At 40.3% G+C, this 18,411-nt stretch overlaps 1 protein-coding gene across 1 annotated transcript in view; it reads left to right on the forward strand.

Moving 5' to 3' along the window:
• Window positions 1–18,411, forward strand: part of Ror1 (receptor tyrosine kinase like orphan receptor 1) — a 379,272-nt gene that overhangs the window by 331,920 nt on the left and 28,941 nt on the right. Inside the window, exons 5-7 of the mRNA XM_027949535.2 lie at window positions 13,270–13,397; window positions 16,091–16,408; window positions 17,961–18,206. Of these exons, the coding sequence (XP_027805336.2) occupies window positions 13,270–13,397; window positions 16,091–16,408; window positions 17,961–18,206 (692 nt within the window). The remainder of the gene's footprint in view (window positions 1–13,269; window positions 13,398–16,090; window positions 16,409–17,960; window positions 18,207–18,411) is intronic.

Below are 18,411 nucleotides of genomic sequence, written 5' to 3' on the forward strand. Positions count from 1 at the left end.
AGGATGGGCCGACGGTGTGGAGATGAGAGAAAGTGCAGCGTGAAGGAGAACTCAAAAGTTTTTGTTATGAACAATTAGAAGGAAGAAGTTGTTATTTTCTGAGATGGAAAAGAACTCAATAGTGGTCTTGGAGGGAAATAAAAGTTCAATTTTAGACATGTTGAGTTTGAAGTTGCTTCAGATATTCAAGTGGAGGCTCAGGTTCAAAAAGTGGTCTTGACAGGAGATATAAATTTGGAGGTCATCAGCACAGAGATTGTCATTTAAAACTAAGAAATAGGGACAGTGAATATAGAAAGAAATCTGAGCACTGAGCATTAAGCCTCTTGATTACTGAAATCTTGAACTTACAAAGGAGACTAAAGAAGGTATAACCAAAGAAGTAAGGGGAAAACAGTATTCTGGAGCCAACTGAAAGAGAACATCTCAAGAGGGAGGGATTAGCTGTGTCAAATACTACTGCTAGGTCAATAAAATAAGAACTGAAAGTTCACTGTGAAATTTAGTAACATAAAGACCATTGACCTTGACAAGAGCTTATTCAGTGGAATGGTTGATCCAGGAGCAAATGGAAGAACTGGAGAAACTAGCCGTAGACATTTTCTTTGGGAGAAGCATTGCTATAAAAATGAGAAGAAAAACACAGAGGCAGCTGAACAGAAACACAGGCTGAAGTATATTGGTTTAAAGATGGGAGATATTATAGTGCATTGGTGTATTGATGGGAAGGGTCCAGTATAAATTGTAGGGGAAATGGTGGTAAAACAGAGGAAAGGGACCATTGCCAGAGCAACATCTATGAGTAGGTATGAATATGCTCAAGACAATAGCTGAGATATAGTGTGAAGCATAGAGAGCCCATCCACTCTAATAGGAGAACAAAATGGGGGCTCAAGGGGCAGTTTATTCAAACTTTTCCTCTTAAATGCTATTCTTTTAAGACTTAGAATTCTGGTGGCTCTTTCTGACCTCATAAACAGACTCTCCTCTCTTCCTAACCTGTCCACAGAGAAGCATGACTAATCTTTGGTATGATAAAAGGAAAGTGCAAGTAACAAGTTATAAATGAGTAGGAGAAACAGCTTCCAGTAAAACATAAGTCATATAGGAATGAGGATTTTTTTTCCTGTTTCATTGCTCTGTTGGAACCCTATAGAATATAGTAGGCAAATCAGTTCATATTTCTAGAATAAATAAAACAGAAATGAAACTTATATTTCACAAGCATCTGCAATGAGCAAACACTTTGTATACATTATCACTTTTATGTATCATGCTAGTTTGCAGAAGAAGGGACAAGGCCCAAAGAGACTATGTGAGTAACCCAAGGCTTCACAGAGCTAGAATGCAGCTGTCAGGACTAAACCGACTTCTGTGGGTCTCTAAAGCCCTGAACTTCCTTGTGGACTGCACTCTGATGACAACTATGTGGTGAACCTGATCAAGTCACAGAGCCACTCACTCTTCATTCATTCAGCTACAGAGAAGATTAGACCTGAGTTTTACAAAGTCCCTGTATTAGTCAGGTTTTGTTGCTGTAATCAAAAGATCTGACAAAAACAACTTAGAGGAAGAAAAGTTTATTTTTGCTCATGGTTTCAGAGGTTCAGTCCATGGCCAACCAACTCCATAGCTTTGGGCCCAAAGTGAGGCAGAATATTATGGTGGAAGGACACGGCAGAGGAACATTGCTCAGTTCATGACAACCAGGAAGCAGAGAGAGAGCTCTGGTCACCAGAGACAAAATATAAACCCAAAAGGCACACCCCAGGTGACCTACTTCTTTCACCACATTCTACCTGCCTATAATTACCACCAGTTATTCCAGTAAAGTGGATCAATCCACCAATTAAGTCACAACTCGCATAACCTCATCATATCACCTCTGAACATTTTTGCATTATCTCACACATACACTTTTGGGGGACATCACATATTCAAGCCATAAAATTCTGTCCTTGGTCCCAAAAAGCTCATGCCCATCTAACAATGCAAAATATATTTAGTTCATTTTCAAGAGTCCCCAAAATCTTAACAGTTCCAACATTGCCAAAAGTCCAAATACAAAATATCATCTGAGACTCAAGGCAAATTCTTGATAGTGAGCCCCTGTAAAGATCAAAAGCTTCTTATACATGTCCAATATATAATGACAGAATATTTTCATACCAAAAGGGAGAAATTGGGGATAGAAAAAAAGATAGGACCGAAGCAAAACTAAAATCCAGCTGAGCAAATAAGTCCTGTAGCTCCATATCCAGCATCTGGGATACATGTCATCCTAATATTCTCTCCAAAGGGCTTGTGTAGGTTTGCCCCTATGGCCTTACTGGTTGCAGCCCACAGGGCCTATCTCTTGGCTTTTTTCTGCTTGATTTCTGCAGCTTTCCTTGGAAGATGTTCCATATTATTGGTATCTCTTAATCTCAGGGGTCTCCATTGCAGCTTCAGCTTCTTTCTCACATCTTCAGGCATCACCCTCTCAGAAGTTGCCTGCAGAGATTCTGAACCTACTATACTTTGCCTGGCCTCTCAGGCCCTCCTTTGAAATCTCTCTATAAGCCTCCATTACCCCCTAACTATACAATCCTGAATTCCTGCAGAACTAGCACCACATGGATGATGCCATCTGCTGCCAATCTTGAGCAGTAGCCAGGTCTCTCAGGACTATGGCTACAGTGGCCTCTGAGTGCCTGGATAGCTAAGCATGGTGAAGCCACCTCCAAGGGACCCCTATACAATCAGGGTGCCCCTGTGGTCTCTTCTCAAAGGAATTTTTACTTTTACACCCCTGAACCTAGGATATGTGATCTTATCAATTCCTAAGATGCCCCTCAAACCATCTTTCCTATTATGTCTGTCCTGTTATGTCCTATTAGTCACATATCTTTAGTGACTGTAATCTTTTCAACAACCATCTCTCCCTAGCCCAAGTTTTACACATACTATGGCCAAATTGTAAGTTTCTCAAATCATTTCACTGTTTTCTGCTCCTGATTATCACAGTAAACTTGGCTGAAAACTGCCAAAAATATCCATGCCAACACTTGAATGCTGTGCTGTCTTGATTTTTTTTCCAACAGATTAGTTAGCCCATCACTTTTAAATTCAGCCTCAGGAAAGTCTCAGTACATGAGCCAAAAACAATGTTTTTTTTTTTTCCCCAGAATGTAACATGGATGACCTCTAGTTCAATTTCCAGTAGAGTCTAATTTCTCACCTGAAACCTCATGAGCCAAATCTTTACTGTCCACATTCCTACCAGCATTCTGGTCTTCTGAGATCCCACCAGAATTGCCTATTAAGCTCTTCTTACTACATTCTAAGGTTTCTCCATCCTGCATTGCCAAATTTTTTCAAACTCCTCCCACAAAGTAGTTCCAAATGCTTCCCGACAACATAGTCAGGTTAGTCATAGCAACAGTCCCACCTCTAGTACCAATTTCTTTATTAATTAGCTTTTTGCCATTTACCAAAAGATAAGAATAACTTAGAAAGGGAGAAGTATATTTTGGCTCATGGTTTCATAGGTTCAGTTCTGAAGCAGAACGTTATGTAGAAAGACTAAGTTTGTGACAACCAAGAAGGAAAGAGAGAGAGAGAGAGAGAGAGAGAGAGAGAGAGAGAGAGAGATGGGGGGTAGGGAAGGGAGGGAGAGAGAGAGATAGAGGAAGCTCTTCTTACCAGGGACAAAATATAAACCCTAAAATCAAGCCTCCTGTGACTTCCTCAACTACAGTCTACATTCACTACCCAGTTAACTCTTTTAAGGGGCTTAATCCACTGATTAGGTCACAGTTCTCATAATCTAATCATTTCATGTTTGAGCATTCTTGAATTGTCTCACACATGAGCTTTTGGAAGACACCCCACATTCAAACCATGATTCCCCATTGCAACTGCATATCTGTATGAGCTGATAAACAGGCCTAGGGGAGAGCTTTGAGTCACGTGTCTGCCCTGAGCTCACAGTCCCCTTCCACACCAGCTCTGCCTGTGGGCCCTTTATCATTTTCTGCCACCTGTGTCATAGGCTTAGCTCTCCGTGGAAACAGCTGGATACACTGCCCTCTGCATACTGTGTCACCATGGACATACTACACTACTCTTTGGTGCCCCCTTGTCTTTGGCATAGAATCTATCCCCTTCCCTTTGTGACTATGATTTTTTTTGAGGTAGCAAGTTTAAAAGATGACTATGTTTAAAAAAATTACAGAAATATAAATGTAAGTTCTATGAAAGAAAGAAACGGAATGGAAAGTTGAGCCTCTCTATCCCCCCAGACAGCCCAAGTGAAGACCCTGTCCTTGGGCCTGTCTTGGACAACCCCTGCCCTCTTACCATTACTTCTATTAAACCTCGCTCCTGCCTCTGACTCCACCTGCCTTGGCCAGCATACTGTTTAATCCATGACCTGTTGAATTATTCCTTTTTTAAGCAGTCACCTCCTCAGAAGCCTTTTTAGTCTCAAGTAGTTGCCCCCTCTTTAATTCTCAGCACAGTGCTTCAAGACACATCTGGGCTAAAGAGAAGAAGGGATGGAAATGGGGCAGGGGATGAAAATGGGGAATAGAGATTAAATTTCTCCACCACACTAGCCTGTGGACAGAGATTGCATTGTTGGTATCTGGAGGCCAAGTGTAGAAGCCCTCCCCTCCCTCTGCCTGCACCTTCCCACTCCAGTTAAAGCCCTCCATAACCCACCCCTATTCCTCATTCTCCTAAAGAGCTCACTGGGTTTCACAAGTGTCCCAGAGACCCCTTATTTAATAGATATTCCTTGTCTGCTTAATCTCATTTGGTGCATCACAAATTAATCCTTATTTTAGTGTGAATTTCTACTTTTATAATTTTTTAAAAAGTATAAGATTCTGTTTCACGTGGGCACCTCTGCATTGCCCTTTGGGGCCTGGGGATTGGGGGTGGAATTCTACCCACCATCCTTGCATGGAAGCCAGTTGTCTTGTGACAGCAGGGGTAAGAGACAAAGCTGACTGAGATGAAACAGAAAAGCAAGAATTGGGGATTGGGTTTCACCTCACTTCTGAGTAGTAAAATGAAATTAAATCCTCCTAAAACATCCCTAAATTCCACTTACCACTCTTTCCACAAAACTCTTTTTTCTTTTTCTTTTTTTTTAATACATGGCCAAAAGCATACAAGGAAAATAGGGAGTTGAGGGAAGCAATCCCAGCAACATTTGTGGTAGAAAATCTGCCCACACTGGTATGTGTGAATTCCATATTGTTCCAGAGTCCCATTATTCTCAATGGGCAAGTTGGGGGAGCAGTTCGAATACCTGGTATTTGGAGAGCTGCCAAAGCACATCCGTAGGATTTCTAATGAGAACTCAAGGGCCCTGACCTTGAGGGCTCCAACTGTCACCTATGCATTCCCAGCTTCAGCCTAACCTTAGGGGCAATGTAGGCCTTTGACAGCAGGAAAACATAAAAACATCCAAGGCATTTTTAGAAGGTACAAGGCCACCCTACCATGAAAACTTCAGTAAACTGAAGATGACAAAAATCACTCATTCTTTTTATTAACGATCTTTTTTATTCTTATGAGCACTGCACTAGTGCAGTCCTATCATTTCAAATATATTGTTTAATAGGAATAAAATACGTTACATGTATAATTTTCCTTTAAATTACATTTGTGAGATACAAGCCTGGTAATTCTTCTCTTTTTCCAAGAGCAGTGCAACCCTTCTGTTCCCAAACATCACCATGAAGCAAAGCCAATATCTTCCCATTTCTGAGTTGAACACAAGTAACTATTATGTGTTGTTCTGGAAACTATGACAGACATTATTCATCTGTTTGTTTAAATGGTTCATGGCCAAGGGAGAGGGGGAAAACCTTGAAATTTGATTTAATTTTTTTTTAAAGCAAAAAAGTGGTGTGAGACAGAGCAAGGGAATAAATGTTCACAGTTGTCAGTGCCCAGTTGTGGGAACCTCATATGATATTGGACACAGTCACCTCAAAATTGCCTGTGCTTACAAAGGCATTTCAACACCAGACTACAGGATGCCAGAGCTAGCTGAGTTCCTGACCTGACAGATTGGAGTCTTCTCCCTGTGTCATCCACCCTCTGGGGGACATACCTTGATTGGTTCCCTTTGAAAATTGACCTGAAAGGTCAAATATGTTAGCACATTACCTTCTTTGATGCCCACTTTCAGACTGGTCTTTAGAAAACAGTTTGTGAGATCACTTTGGGATCACGTATTTCACCTGTAATCTCTTGACCACAGTCAGCCGGAGGCAAAGTCTGCTTTTGGTGCGCTTGACAGCTCCCTTTCCAGCGCGTTCTTTATTCGGACTAGCTCATTTCATGTGTCTGCCTATACCTGTGCAGATGTCTTTTCACCAAAAGGGCCTCATTCCAAGATGTGCGTAGCTAAAGTCCGTATGATTTAAATTATGTCACCTCATCCTGGTTAGCAGTTAACTAAGGATATTTCCAGGCTCAAAATCCTCTTGGGAAAAAGAAGGAGATATTTTTGGATAGGTGATAACTTTTGAGGCAATATCTGATTATAACCTGTTCTTAAAGTCTTCTTGTCTCTGATCTATCTGCATTGGACTAATTCTGTGACCTTTACTTGGATCCTTAATTTTACTATAAAGTCCCCTTTTAAAATTCTTTTAATTGATACATATCAATTGTTCATATTTATTTATATATACAGTGTTAATTTGATACCTGTATACAATGTGTGATGATCAAATTGGGCTTATTAACATATCTCTATCGTTTCTTTGTGTTGGGAACATTCACAATCATTTCCCCTAGTTATTTTGAATTACACAATAAACTTTTAAACTATTTTCACCGTACTGTGCTCTATATATGGAACCCTAGAACTGATTCTTCCTATCTCACTTTATTGTTTTACCCAATCATTACCCTTTCTAGCTTCTGGTAGTCACCATTCTACTCTCTACTTCCATTAGATCAATTCTTTCGCTTCACATATGGGTAAGAACATGTCATATACTTGACTTATTTTATATAATATTACATTATTCACTTCCATTCATTGTTGCCACAGAGGACAGAATATCAAATCCTTCATGATGAGTGAAGATGAGGATTTTTTCATATATTTGTTACCCATTTGTGTGTGTGTGTGTGTATATATATATATATATATATATATATATATATATATATATTTTTTTTTTTTTTACAATATATCTATTCACATTACATACCCATTTTAAAAATCAGATTATTTTGTTTTGTTTGTTTATATGTTTTGTTTTGTTTTTGCTGTGGAGGTAGTTGAAAAAATATATATAGATAGATAGATAGATAGATGATAGATAGATAGATAGATAGATAGATAGATAGATAGATAGATATCGATATATAGATAGATATTCTGGTATTAACCCCTTGTTGGATGAATAATTTACAAATATCTTCTTCCCATTCTGCATTATCTTTTCTCTCTGTTGATTATTTCCTTTACTATGTGGAAAGTTTTTGTTGTAGTTTGGTTTTGCTTTTGTTATACCTAATTTTCACCTTTAAGTGATCTGACTGCATCATCCAAGGGTGTCTGGGAAACTTCACACCTAGCCTGGAATATCTAAAGCTAGTATGTGGCTTTGTTTTTAACCAATCTTGCCAATAGGTTGCCCAATTTACACATTTTAAAAAGGGATACTTTCCATCCATATTTGGCCATGATGGTCTTTTGGGAAGGCACTGGGAAGTTGTTTTTGCTCTGGAAAAGAGAAAATGCTAACCACATAGAGAAGAAATAACCCACCCTTTGCTAGATGGCTCACTGGAGCACACCTAGGGACACCATCTCCTCCTGGATGGAAACTCCCATTGCTGCATGGTGGCCTGGGTCTTGGCTCTGTGGCCCTGATATGATTTCATCTCCCGTGGCTTATAATGGGGCCTATAGGAGGGCTGAGTAGGTAACTTCAGAGATGCTGGATGACTTTGTTCCCTGCAGACCTCCCCATGAGGTTGCCATGCTGTGGGTTTATGGAGCTCACTTTCCCTGCCAGCCCACTCCAAGAGCCATGAGAATCAGGACAAAGGTACCATACTGCAGATGCTCTGTAAATCGCCCACACTTCCATCAGATGAATCTGTGACAGTCACTCACAAGGATACCAAAACCTCTCCTCACCTCAAAGACCTGGAATCCTAGCCATTGGCCTCTCCCTGGACCTCTACCTTGGCCCTCTTGTACAAATGAGATATTTTTTAAATTAAGGTAAAATTTACAAACATAAAATTAACCATTTTAAAGTGACCAATTCAGTATAATTAGCACATTCACAGTGTGGCACATACACTGCCTCTCTCATTAGGCAGTTACTTCCCATTCCTGCTTTCATACCTACCCCTGACAACCACCAACCTTTCTGTCTCTGTGAATTACCTATTCTGAATAGTCCATATAAAGGGAATCATGCAATATGTGGGGTTTTTTTTGTGTGTGTGTGTTCAGCTTATGTAATTTAGCATATTTTTTTTTTTTCAGTACTAGGGATTGAACCAGGGACACTGTACCACTGCACTACATCCAACCCTTTTTATTTTTATTTTAAGACAGGGTCTCACTAAGTTGTCCAGTCTAGCTTTGAACTGCAATCCTCCTGCCTCAGTCTCCCAAGTCACTGCAATGACAGGCATGCACTGCCACACCCAGCAGCATAATGTTTTGGAGGTTCTTCCATACTGTAGCATGTTTCAGTACTTTTTTACTTTTTTATGGCTGAATAGTAGTCTACCCTGTGTATCAACCATATTTTGTTAATCCATTCATCTGTTAATGAAAATTTTAGTTGCTTTCACCTTTCAGCTACTGTGAATTGTGCTGCTGTGAATGTTTTTGTGTCGAAGCTAATTGATACCTGTTTTCAATCCTTTGGTTTCAGTTAGGTTTTATGGTTAGCAAAACACCTCTACATCCATTCTCTTCCCACATATAAGTATTCATTTTAACTGTCGTATTTCCCCAAAACGGGGAATTTTAGGGCCAAATTCACTAGCAATCATCCATTCTGCTAATCAAATCTATTAGATCTGCCCATTCCCTTCATTATTCTTCTGAGAAAGAAAATGATTCCCAGTAAGGAGGATGTTTCTGGTATGGAGAATGGTCCGTACAGTGGGCTAGCCTAGGACAGTCACCACAACCTCAGTTAGGTTGATTTGTGAGTGAGCAATAAACAGAAGGGTGTAATATAAAGTTAGTACTCCATAGAATGGTTTGACCAAGGTGCTGAGAGTTGGAGGGAGTTGGGAGCACCTGGATCCTAAAAATGAGAAGGACATTCACAGATGAAAGGAGGGTAGAAGACATTCAGGCCTCAGAAAGAGTACAAGCTGAGCCCCAGGAGCATCAAAGTGCATTTTTTATTTTGAGACATGCAAGATCCTTAGTGTGGCTAGTATTACCAGGGTCACTGCACCTGACAGGGAACGAGGCTGGAAACAGGCATGAGATGAAGTCTCCATAGAACAGTGTTGCTTTTCCTGGCTCTTCAGAGATTAATGGATGGATACTCTCACTGCTGCCCCAAGGTGCCACCTGCACTCTCATCATCTTTTATAAACTCTTTGCCCTAGGGAATGAGGCCCTGGAAGTGGAGGGTAAAATGTTTTCTGTCTTTCCCAATTCCACGACAGCAAACTGGGAAGTCTGCAGAGGCTGGCAACATGGTAACTAAATTACCTCTATGAGAAACCTGAGTTCCTGCAAAACACCCTCTGCATCTCTACATCCAGGGAGGTATCTGGCGCATGCTCATGCTGACCACGGCAAAGAGCAGCCAGGTTCCATCTGCCTTTTCACCATGCACTTTCCTCCTCCGCAGAACGTGGCCTTGGACACGATAACTGCAAATGCCCTTGCCCTTCAGCTGCTTTTCAGCTTCATGTTTCTAATTTGCAGAGCATGGAGTGAGGCAGGAAGACATCAGTGATGAAAGAAGTGTGAGCTGGAAAAAAGCATAAAGCTGATTAATGCTGGGGAGGATTTGTTCTCCCCCAGCCAAAGCCAGCAGGGAAAATTGGAAGGAATGAAAGGTGATTGTGACTGTGTTTAAAAGAAAATCTTTTTGCCACTCAGTATACACTAAAGCATCTCCACAGCAGAAAGCCCCTGTAAGAAATTCAGGAACTTCCATAACCAAACCATTTGGGGAAATAGATAGATAGATAGATAGATATAGATAGATAGATAGATATAGATATAGATAGATATAGATATAGATAGATATAGATAGATATATAGATATAGATAGATAGATAGATAGATAGATAGAATGGTTACAAGCACTCCATTAGGACAAATCTAGCTCTTCTGCTTGCTGTGCAACTTTGGACAAGTTCTTCACGCTTTCTGGCCCTTAGTTTTCTCATCTGTAAAATAGGAATATTACACTGCACCTTCTTTAGAAGACTCCAGTCAATATAAGATGACTTACAAACTATTTTATAAATATATGGAACTCAGCAGTGTTTGGTACAGGATAAAGGCTCATCAGAAAGTCTCTTACTTACAATCAAGTTGTTTCTGATGGAGAACAGTCTTGGAAAACTGAACACAGTTACAGATCCAGCAACATGGCCTGAGCTTTGAATTTTTCCCTTTAAATCCTAGCTCCACCACTTCCAGGCTTTGTGAATTTCAAGCTACTTAATTTCTCTGAACCACAGTGTTTCCTCCTGTGAAATAAAGATGAGATACTTTATCGGGGCTGCTGTGAAGAAATCACCTCACACCGCACGCAGCACAGAGGAGCAGATGCTTAATAGGAGTTTGCTTTTTTAGTGCTGTGGTTCTTCACCACATTCAAATCACCTGGGAGGTGGGTTTTTGTTTTTTGGGTTTTTTTTTAAGCATGAATTCCTAAGCCTTGCCCCCAGAGAGTATGATTTAATAGGTCCAAGGCGAGGCCTGAGCACTGGTATTTTTGAAAGCTGCCTCAAGAGATTCTTACAAGCAGCCAGGGCTGAGAACTGCTCACCAGCAAATGACGTTACATACTAGTTTGCTTTTTGGGTTTTGAAAATATCTGTCCCCAGGAAATTGGTCAGAATAGCAGGAATTCTAAGCATAATAAAAAAAAATTCAATACACCTGCAGCTGTAACCCCTTGATAAGAAATGGGTAGCTAAGGAATTGCATTCCATTTTTTTTTGGGGGGGGGGCGGAATATATATATATATATTCAAAGAGTCTTTTTAAGAGGCTTGAACTGGAAAGGTGGTAAGAAGTTTAGCCTAAGCTTCACACATAAAATATGGGAACTCCCAGTAGGTTGGGGATTTATATCTGGGGGTAATTCCAGGGTTTTGTCCTCCCAAGAGATATAAATTGAGGCCTTCAGAGTTTAATGTAAGGGAGGACGAAGGGTTCTCATAATGACACCTTCAACATCCAGGGCTCTGCTAATGCCGAGGGATAGAAAAGCATAGTCTCTAATAGCAGGGGTGGTGTGGGGGTGGATTCTGGTCTCTACTTAGGTTTACAGCATCCAAGGCTAGGTCATCGAGAACCTTCCTTCTCCCCATAGGTTTATGGTATTAGTTACCCAATAAAAGTTGGGTTAATTTTACAACCCAAGTAAAATTTAAGCCAAAAAGGCTTCAACATTACTCTAGGATTTATGAAAGTAAACATATGGAGTGCTTGCAGGATTGCACAACATTAAAATTTCAATGTCTTTATGTCAGGTATACAATATATTCGTTTGTATGTGTACTTAAAGGTTAAGATTTTAAGAGCTTTGCAATACAGGCTATTTTTGAGACTCAACTAAAGATACTTACCCTACCCCCACCTTCAAACTGACTGGTGTAGAGTGGGAAATAGAAAACTAATGAATATAACTGTCTATCAGATTTTTTTTTCTGGTTTGCTGCTGTATTGTGGGCTTCCTAGACTCCTGTACTGACCCTCACCCCCCCCACACACACACAAGTGGGGAAGTCCTGCACCAAAGCCCTGACCACAGTCTGTGTTGCAGGATAGGAGCTTAGTAAATGTCTTATAAATAAAATTCCTCTTTGAGTCTTGTAAATACTTTAATAATAATCAATGTCATCTCTGCCATTTAAAAGGCCTTTGCCCTATTTGATGGATTGTTATGACTTATACTTGGAGGCTAGAGAGATCAATTGTCATTCCCATCTTATAGATAAGAAAAACATGGCTCAGAGGGCATAGAGGACATATTTAATGATGCCCACACATTAAACCCAGAAAGGAAATATTGTTTCCTTTTAACTTAGAAGAAACCCAAGAGAGAAATGATATTTCGTGGAGACGTATTGACAGCAGCCAGGTGAGCAGAAAAGAAGCATCCAGGGTAGAGGTCAACCTACAAATGTGGCAGGCAGCTTTTGACATATCTATGATCTTCCTTTGAGAAACAGGTGGATGTCCTGTATTTTGTCTTGGGTCCATTTTAGGGAAGGTATAGCCTCTGACCTTTTATATTAAAACTAACATTGAAGATCCTGATCTCCAGTCTCATCACTTGCCACACTTCTAATAATTAACTGGTATCCCTTTGTCTTCAAGATGAAATCCACTTTCTTCTTTTACTTATTATTTTGAGGTAGCAAAATTTTAGTAAGATTATTATTTTTTTAATTTTAGGGTAACATTAAGGCAAAACTTCCAATGACATTTTCTCCAGATTCCTGAAGATTTAGTGACTCAACTCAAATGTTCAGGTGTGTGGCTTTGCGTGGCTGTCTTTCTGCATAGCAGAGATGACAGGTCTCAAACAGTAAGAAGCCACCTATCCAGGCTACACTCTGGTTCCTTCTAGCTGCAACCAGCTCCTTACCCTGTGGATCCCCCTAATTGACATGTCAGTTGGAGTGGATCTTGTGGCTAATACACCCACACCATTGTAGCAAATGAAGCAGAAATAATCTGTGCTTAAAAAACAAAAAACTGTAGAACATGTGCCCAGATTTCCAACTCATTTCCTCTTTACTCTTATAACTACATCATCTTCCAGCCCACCACCAGCTGCGAAAATAAAAGCATTTTCTCCCATATTTAAGGACGATTTTGTGCTTCAGGATGATTTTCTGGGGGTGTAGGAAACTTGACCAACGTGACCAACAGATGTTTTAAGTGATGTTTTGAGAACTGAGCAAAAGCTTGTTTCTTTAGCTGTCTTTAGGATACTATGCCCAAATGTGCCCCCTAGTGGCATTTAAGGGTAATGCACAGTACATTAGATAACCACCATGCTTTGTTTTTAGAGATGAGTATGAAGAAGATGGATTCTGTCAGCCATACAGAGGGATTGCATGTGCACGATTTATTGGCAACCGCACTGTCTATATGGAGTCTTTGCATATGCAAGGGGAAATAGAAAATCAGATCACAGGTAGGTAACAACAATAAAGTTATATTTATCCTCTGAATAACTATTTTTCTCACCAACAATTTCATTGAGCTTCTCTCTTGACAAAGGAGTAGGCTAGGCATGAGGGCTGGGAGCAAGGCCATAAAGAATCATGAGACATGATCTCTGTGCTCTGGAATTTACATTAAAATAATTTATTAAAGATCACTCTTAGAGGAAAAGGAAGATTTAAGAAATCTCACATTCACTCATACACTCAATAAATATTACTGAGTGCTTTCAGTATGCCAGGAGCTGGCTTCGGACCTGGGGATGTGATGGTGTAAACAGGCTGGGTGTTTCTGCCCTCACAGAGCTTACTGTTGGGAAGCAACATGATATACACTGAAAGAGAATGAAATTAGAGTCTAGAACTCTGGACATGAATCCCAGAGCTGTCTTTACAGTGACTTGGGGGAAATTGCTTCTTGTCCACAAAAACCATTTCTCCTAGAAGAAGGAAATGAAAGGTGGGGGAATCTCATGAGAATTGAAGGGAGATCAGTAGAGTGAATAAAGGGACTAGGGGAGGGAGGAGTAGAGGGAAAGGGAAACCGCTGGGAATGACACTGGCCACATTATATTGTTATAGTGTGTGCATGTACTGATAAGTAGCAACAAATCCCACCATTATGTGCACCTATAATGCACCAATTAACAATATGGAAAATCAGAAAAAAAGAAAATCCTTTCTTCCTGTATGAAATGAGTGATTAACCTTAGGTGCCTTCCTGCTGTACCTTTCAATATTTTACTCATCATTTTTCTTCACTGAAATTTAATTGTCTTCATTTTCTTTTGATGGAAAGCTAAGAGTGTGGCCCTTTCACATGAGTGTGGCTGGTGTAGTGCATCTTAGACCATTTCCACCCTAGTTCTGGTGGCTCCCATGGCCTCATGTCCTTTTCATGAGTGTGGTCATTATGCTTCTGTGCCACATGCCCTTTGCAGTCCTTTGAAATTGCCTTCATGAAATTCTAGTAAGGCTGACAGATTTAGCAAATACAAAAACGTTTCTCCAGTTATGTCTGAATTTCAGATAATGTTTAACATAATTACATCCTCCATGTTTTTCTGAAATTCAAATCTGACTATTACAGTTTGTCCAGCAACTTGAAGATTTAAGGAAGGAAAGAACAGGGAAGGATAGAGAGAATAGAAGGAAGGTAGACACAACCAATGCACCATGTATGTATGCATGTATGGAAATGCCACAGTGAAACACATTAATTTGCAAAATACATTGAAAAAGTGTGCAAGCAAGTGAGAAAGAGGCAAGAATAAACTCAAACCAGGCATGGTGGTGCACACCTATAATCCCCAGCAACTGGGGAGGCTGAGGCAGGAGGATCCCAAGTTCGAGGCCAGCTTTGTGAACTCGGAAAGACCTTGTCTCAAAATTAAAAGTGCTAAGGATGTTGCTCAGTGGCACAGCACCTACCTAGAATGTGCCAGGCTGTGGGTTTGGTTGTCGGTACCAGAAACAAAACATTCCAAGGTGGGAATATAGAACAACAAAAGGTTCAAAAAGTATGATCTTGAAGAATTTCAAAAAAACAGGGAGGAGGCTGGGGGGAGCTATTTAACTAGGAGAAGCAACTATGGAAAGATGGACTTGCCATTTTTTGGAAGCCCTCAAGTTTTCAGGAGGAAGAAAACTCTGAAATTTCAAAGAGCAGATGTAGGATTGATAGGAAGGAGCTATTGAAGGCACATTTCAACCTAAAAAAAAAAAAAGAAAAAAGAACATTTTAACACAACTTTTACCAAGAATTCACACAAATAAAGGGAGATTCTCATGTAAATATTCGGTGACCTATTTATAATAATTGTTCAGTGGACATCAGCTTCCTGGAACGTATTATTAATTTCCCCCCCTCCATATAACTTTGTTTAACCCCCTAGCATTTTCCAAACCTGTTTGGCTGTGTAAGCATAGTTTCTCAAACACTGTTAATAAGCTACAGGATTAAAGTCCCAAGAAACACACATTGAGAAACAGGGCATCAACAGCCCCCAGGACTGCCCTTCCAGACTGCTGCTCTTTTTATCTAGACGCCCCGTTGGGATGAGGTTAAGCTGGAGGAGCACTAATAGTCTATGATACATACTGGAACAATTGGATTGTGCTCTTCCAGAACTTCCAAGTGAGTTGCCTCATTTTCAGAAAATGGAATAGAAAGTATTCAAGCCGCAAAGAAATGAAGCAAGTTACCCAAACTCGTCCAGCAACTCTTGCCATCTGGCAAGACACAGAACTCCATGCTGTGCTCAGGCTCAGCCACTGCCTGAGGCAAGTTCTGCCCTGTAGCTGTCAAATGTCTTAGAAGCATTGAAAAACTAATAAAAAAAAAATCCCGGATGAAACATGAAGTTCTACTGCTTTGTAGTAAAAAAATGAAAAACGTATTGTACTTTAACCTAATTAATTATTTTTATTAGGAAACAGTACATATGTAATTTAATATTTTTTTAACTTTGTAGTCAAAATGATTTCTTCAAGCCAGTGAAAGTAAGCTGCTTTGACATCTGAAATGAATCTCCTCCTCCCGGCCCTGTGGGGTTCAGCACAGCAGATTCCTCCCTATGTGTGTTTGTATTTGATATCTGTTGACTAGATAACCGGAGGAGATAAACCCTGGCCTCTGGAGTTAATAATTGTGTTTGTTTTTCAGCTGCCTTCACCATGATTGGCACCTCCAGTCACTTATCTGATAAGTGCTCTCAGTTTGCCATTCCTTCCCTGTGCCACTACGCCTTCCCATACTGTGATGAAACCTCAGCTGTCCCAAAGCCCCGTGACTTGTGTCGCGATGAATGTGAAATCCTGGAAAATGTCTTGTGTCAAACAGAGTACATTTTTGCAAGGTCGAATCCCATGATTCTGATGAGGCTAAAACTGCCAAACTGTGAAGATCTTCCCCAGCCAGAGAGCCCAGAAGCTGCAAACTGTATTCGGATTGGAATTCCCATGGCAGATCCTATAAATAAAAGTAAGTGGTAGCCCTGACCTTCTGTGTGAACTTCTGTGCTGACCTGAGGGCCAGCAACCCAATGGCATAGTGAAAATGGACCTTGACCTACAGTAATTATTCACATCAGGACAGTAATTGTTCACACTGGTCATTAGATCACCTTCTAATGGTCTGAGTACCATGCCTCAGCATTCAATGGTAGACTAGATAGAGGTACCTTCACCAAGCTGCATAAAAACAACCATTTAAAAGAATAGGAGAGAGTTTCTTCATAACCTAAACATAGAATTACCATTCCACCCCTGAGTATATGATCAGAACAATTGCAAACAGATGTTCAAACAAAAACTATCATATGAATGTTCATAATAGCACTATTTACAGTAGCCAAAAGGCATAAACAACCTAAATGTCCATCAGTGGAAGAATGGTAAATAAATCGTGGTATATCCACACAATGAAATATTATTTATTCATAAAAAGGAATGAAATGCAAATATATATGCTGCAACCAGAATAGAACTTGAAAACATAAAAGAAGCCTGACACTACTGTATGATTCCATTTATATGAAATATGTAGAATAAACAAATCTATAGAGATACAATGCAGATTCATACCTGCCAGGGGCCGGGATTAGGAGTAGTGGGAGTGACTAGTAATGCACAGAAGTGTTCTGGAACCTCGTAGTAGTGAAGTTGCACAACATTGTAAAGGTACCAAATGCACTGATGGTAAATTTTATGGTATGTGAATTGTACTGCAATTTAAAATAACATATATGAAGGTTGGCCTCCATCATCTACCTTCTCTCCACCACCCAATGGAAGACTATTCTTCTGTACATGTCCCTTTCACCTAGATTAAACTTGTAATCTTTTAAATTTCCTTTCAGTAGTTAATGTTATTTTATTACTTAAATAAATTTAAAGATCAAAAATGCTTAGTACATAGTAAGTGCTCATATCACTATTGTTACTATAGTCAGTAACCTTCCAAACTCCAGTTTATATCAACTCAGTAGATTCTACAGTGCTTTAAGTTTTAGCCAATATGGTCACCTGGGAGGGCTGCTTAAATGGATCTGCTTCCCATGGGTATTTACTCCATCCACACAGAGAGCCCTAACTCCTGCTAGCAACCCAGAATGCACTAGTACACATTTTCTTTGAATTACCAGCTAGATTCTTTAATCACATGATTCATTGTAAGGCCATCAATTAGAATGTTAGGAAAAGCTTGGCTTGAACCTTCATTGAACCATTCACGAGTAAATTACTTCTGTACCTCTAGGTCCCACCCTAGTTCTGATTTCTTCTGTGCTCAATATTAAAAATACTTGCAGAAGACTGGTTTTATTCCTGAAGCATAAGCTTTAAATCCTCCCAGGAATGTAACTGCAAGGCAGGCCCTGAGTCCAAGCCCAGCCAGCAGGAAGACTGCCCCACGTGGCCCCTGACCATGAGGTTAATCAGATGCTCTCCCCTCCAGAAACTGCTGGCTGGGGAACACCAACCAGCTTTGCCTCTGTGTCTTTTTAACAGTTTGGGCTTTTCTTTGTGTTTTTCAGATCACAAGTGCTACAACAACACAGGTGTAGACTACAGGGGGACTGTCAGTGTGACCAAATCAGGGCGCCAGTGCCAACCGTGGAATTCCCAGTATCCCCACACGCACACCTTCACTGCCCTCCGCTTCCCAGAGCTGAATGGAGGCCATTCCTACTGCCGCAACCCAGGGAATCAGAAGGAGGCGCCCTGGTGCTTCACCTTGGATGAAAACTTTAAGTCCGACCTGTGTGACATCCCAGCCTGTGGTAAATACAAGTCATTGCCCTTAATGTCTTTGATCACCTCTCAAAGATCCCCACCCCATCCCCTCTTCACTTAGAAGAATCCTATGGGGGGTGGGATGGGGGAGCAAATTTGATTGAAAGTGTTTGCTTGATGTCAGACAGTTTCTAGTGTAGATAAATCTTGAAATTTCAAAAAAAAATCTTGATATTTCTACATAATAGTAAG

This window comes from Marmota flaviventris, chromosome 10 (assembly GCF_047511675.1).
Source record: "Marmota flaviventris isolate mMarFla1 chromosome 10, mMarFla1.hap1, whole genome shotgun sequence".
Lineage (NCBI taxonomy): Eukaryota > Metazoa > Chordata > Mammalia > Rodentia > Sciuridae > Marmota > Marmota flaviventris.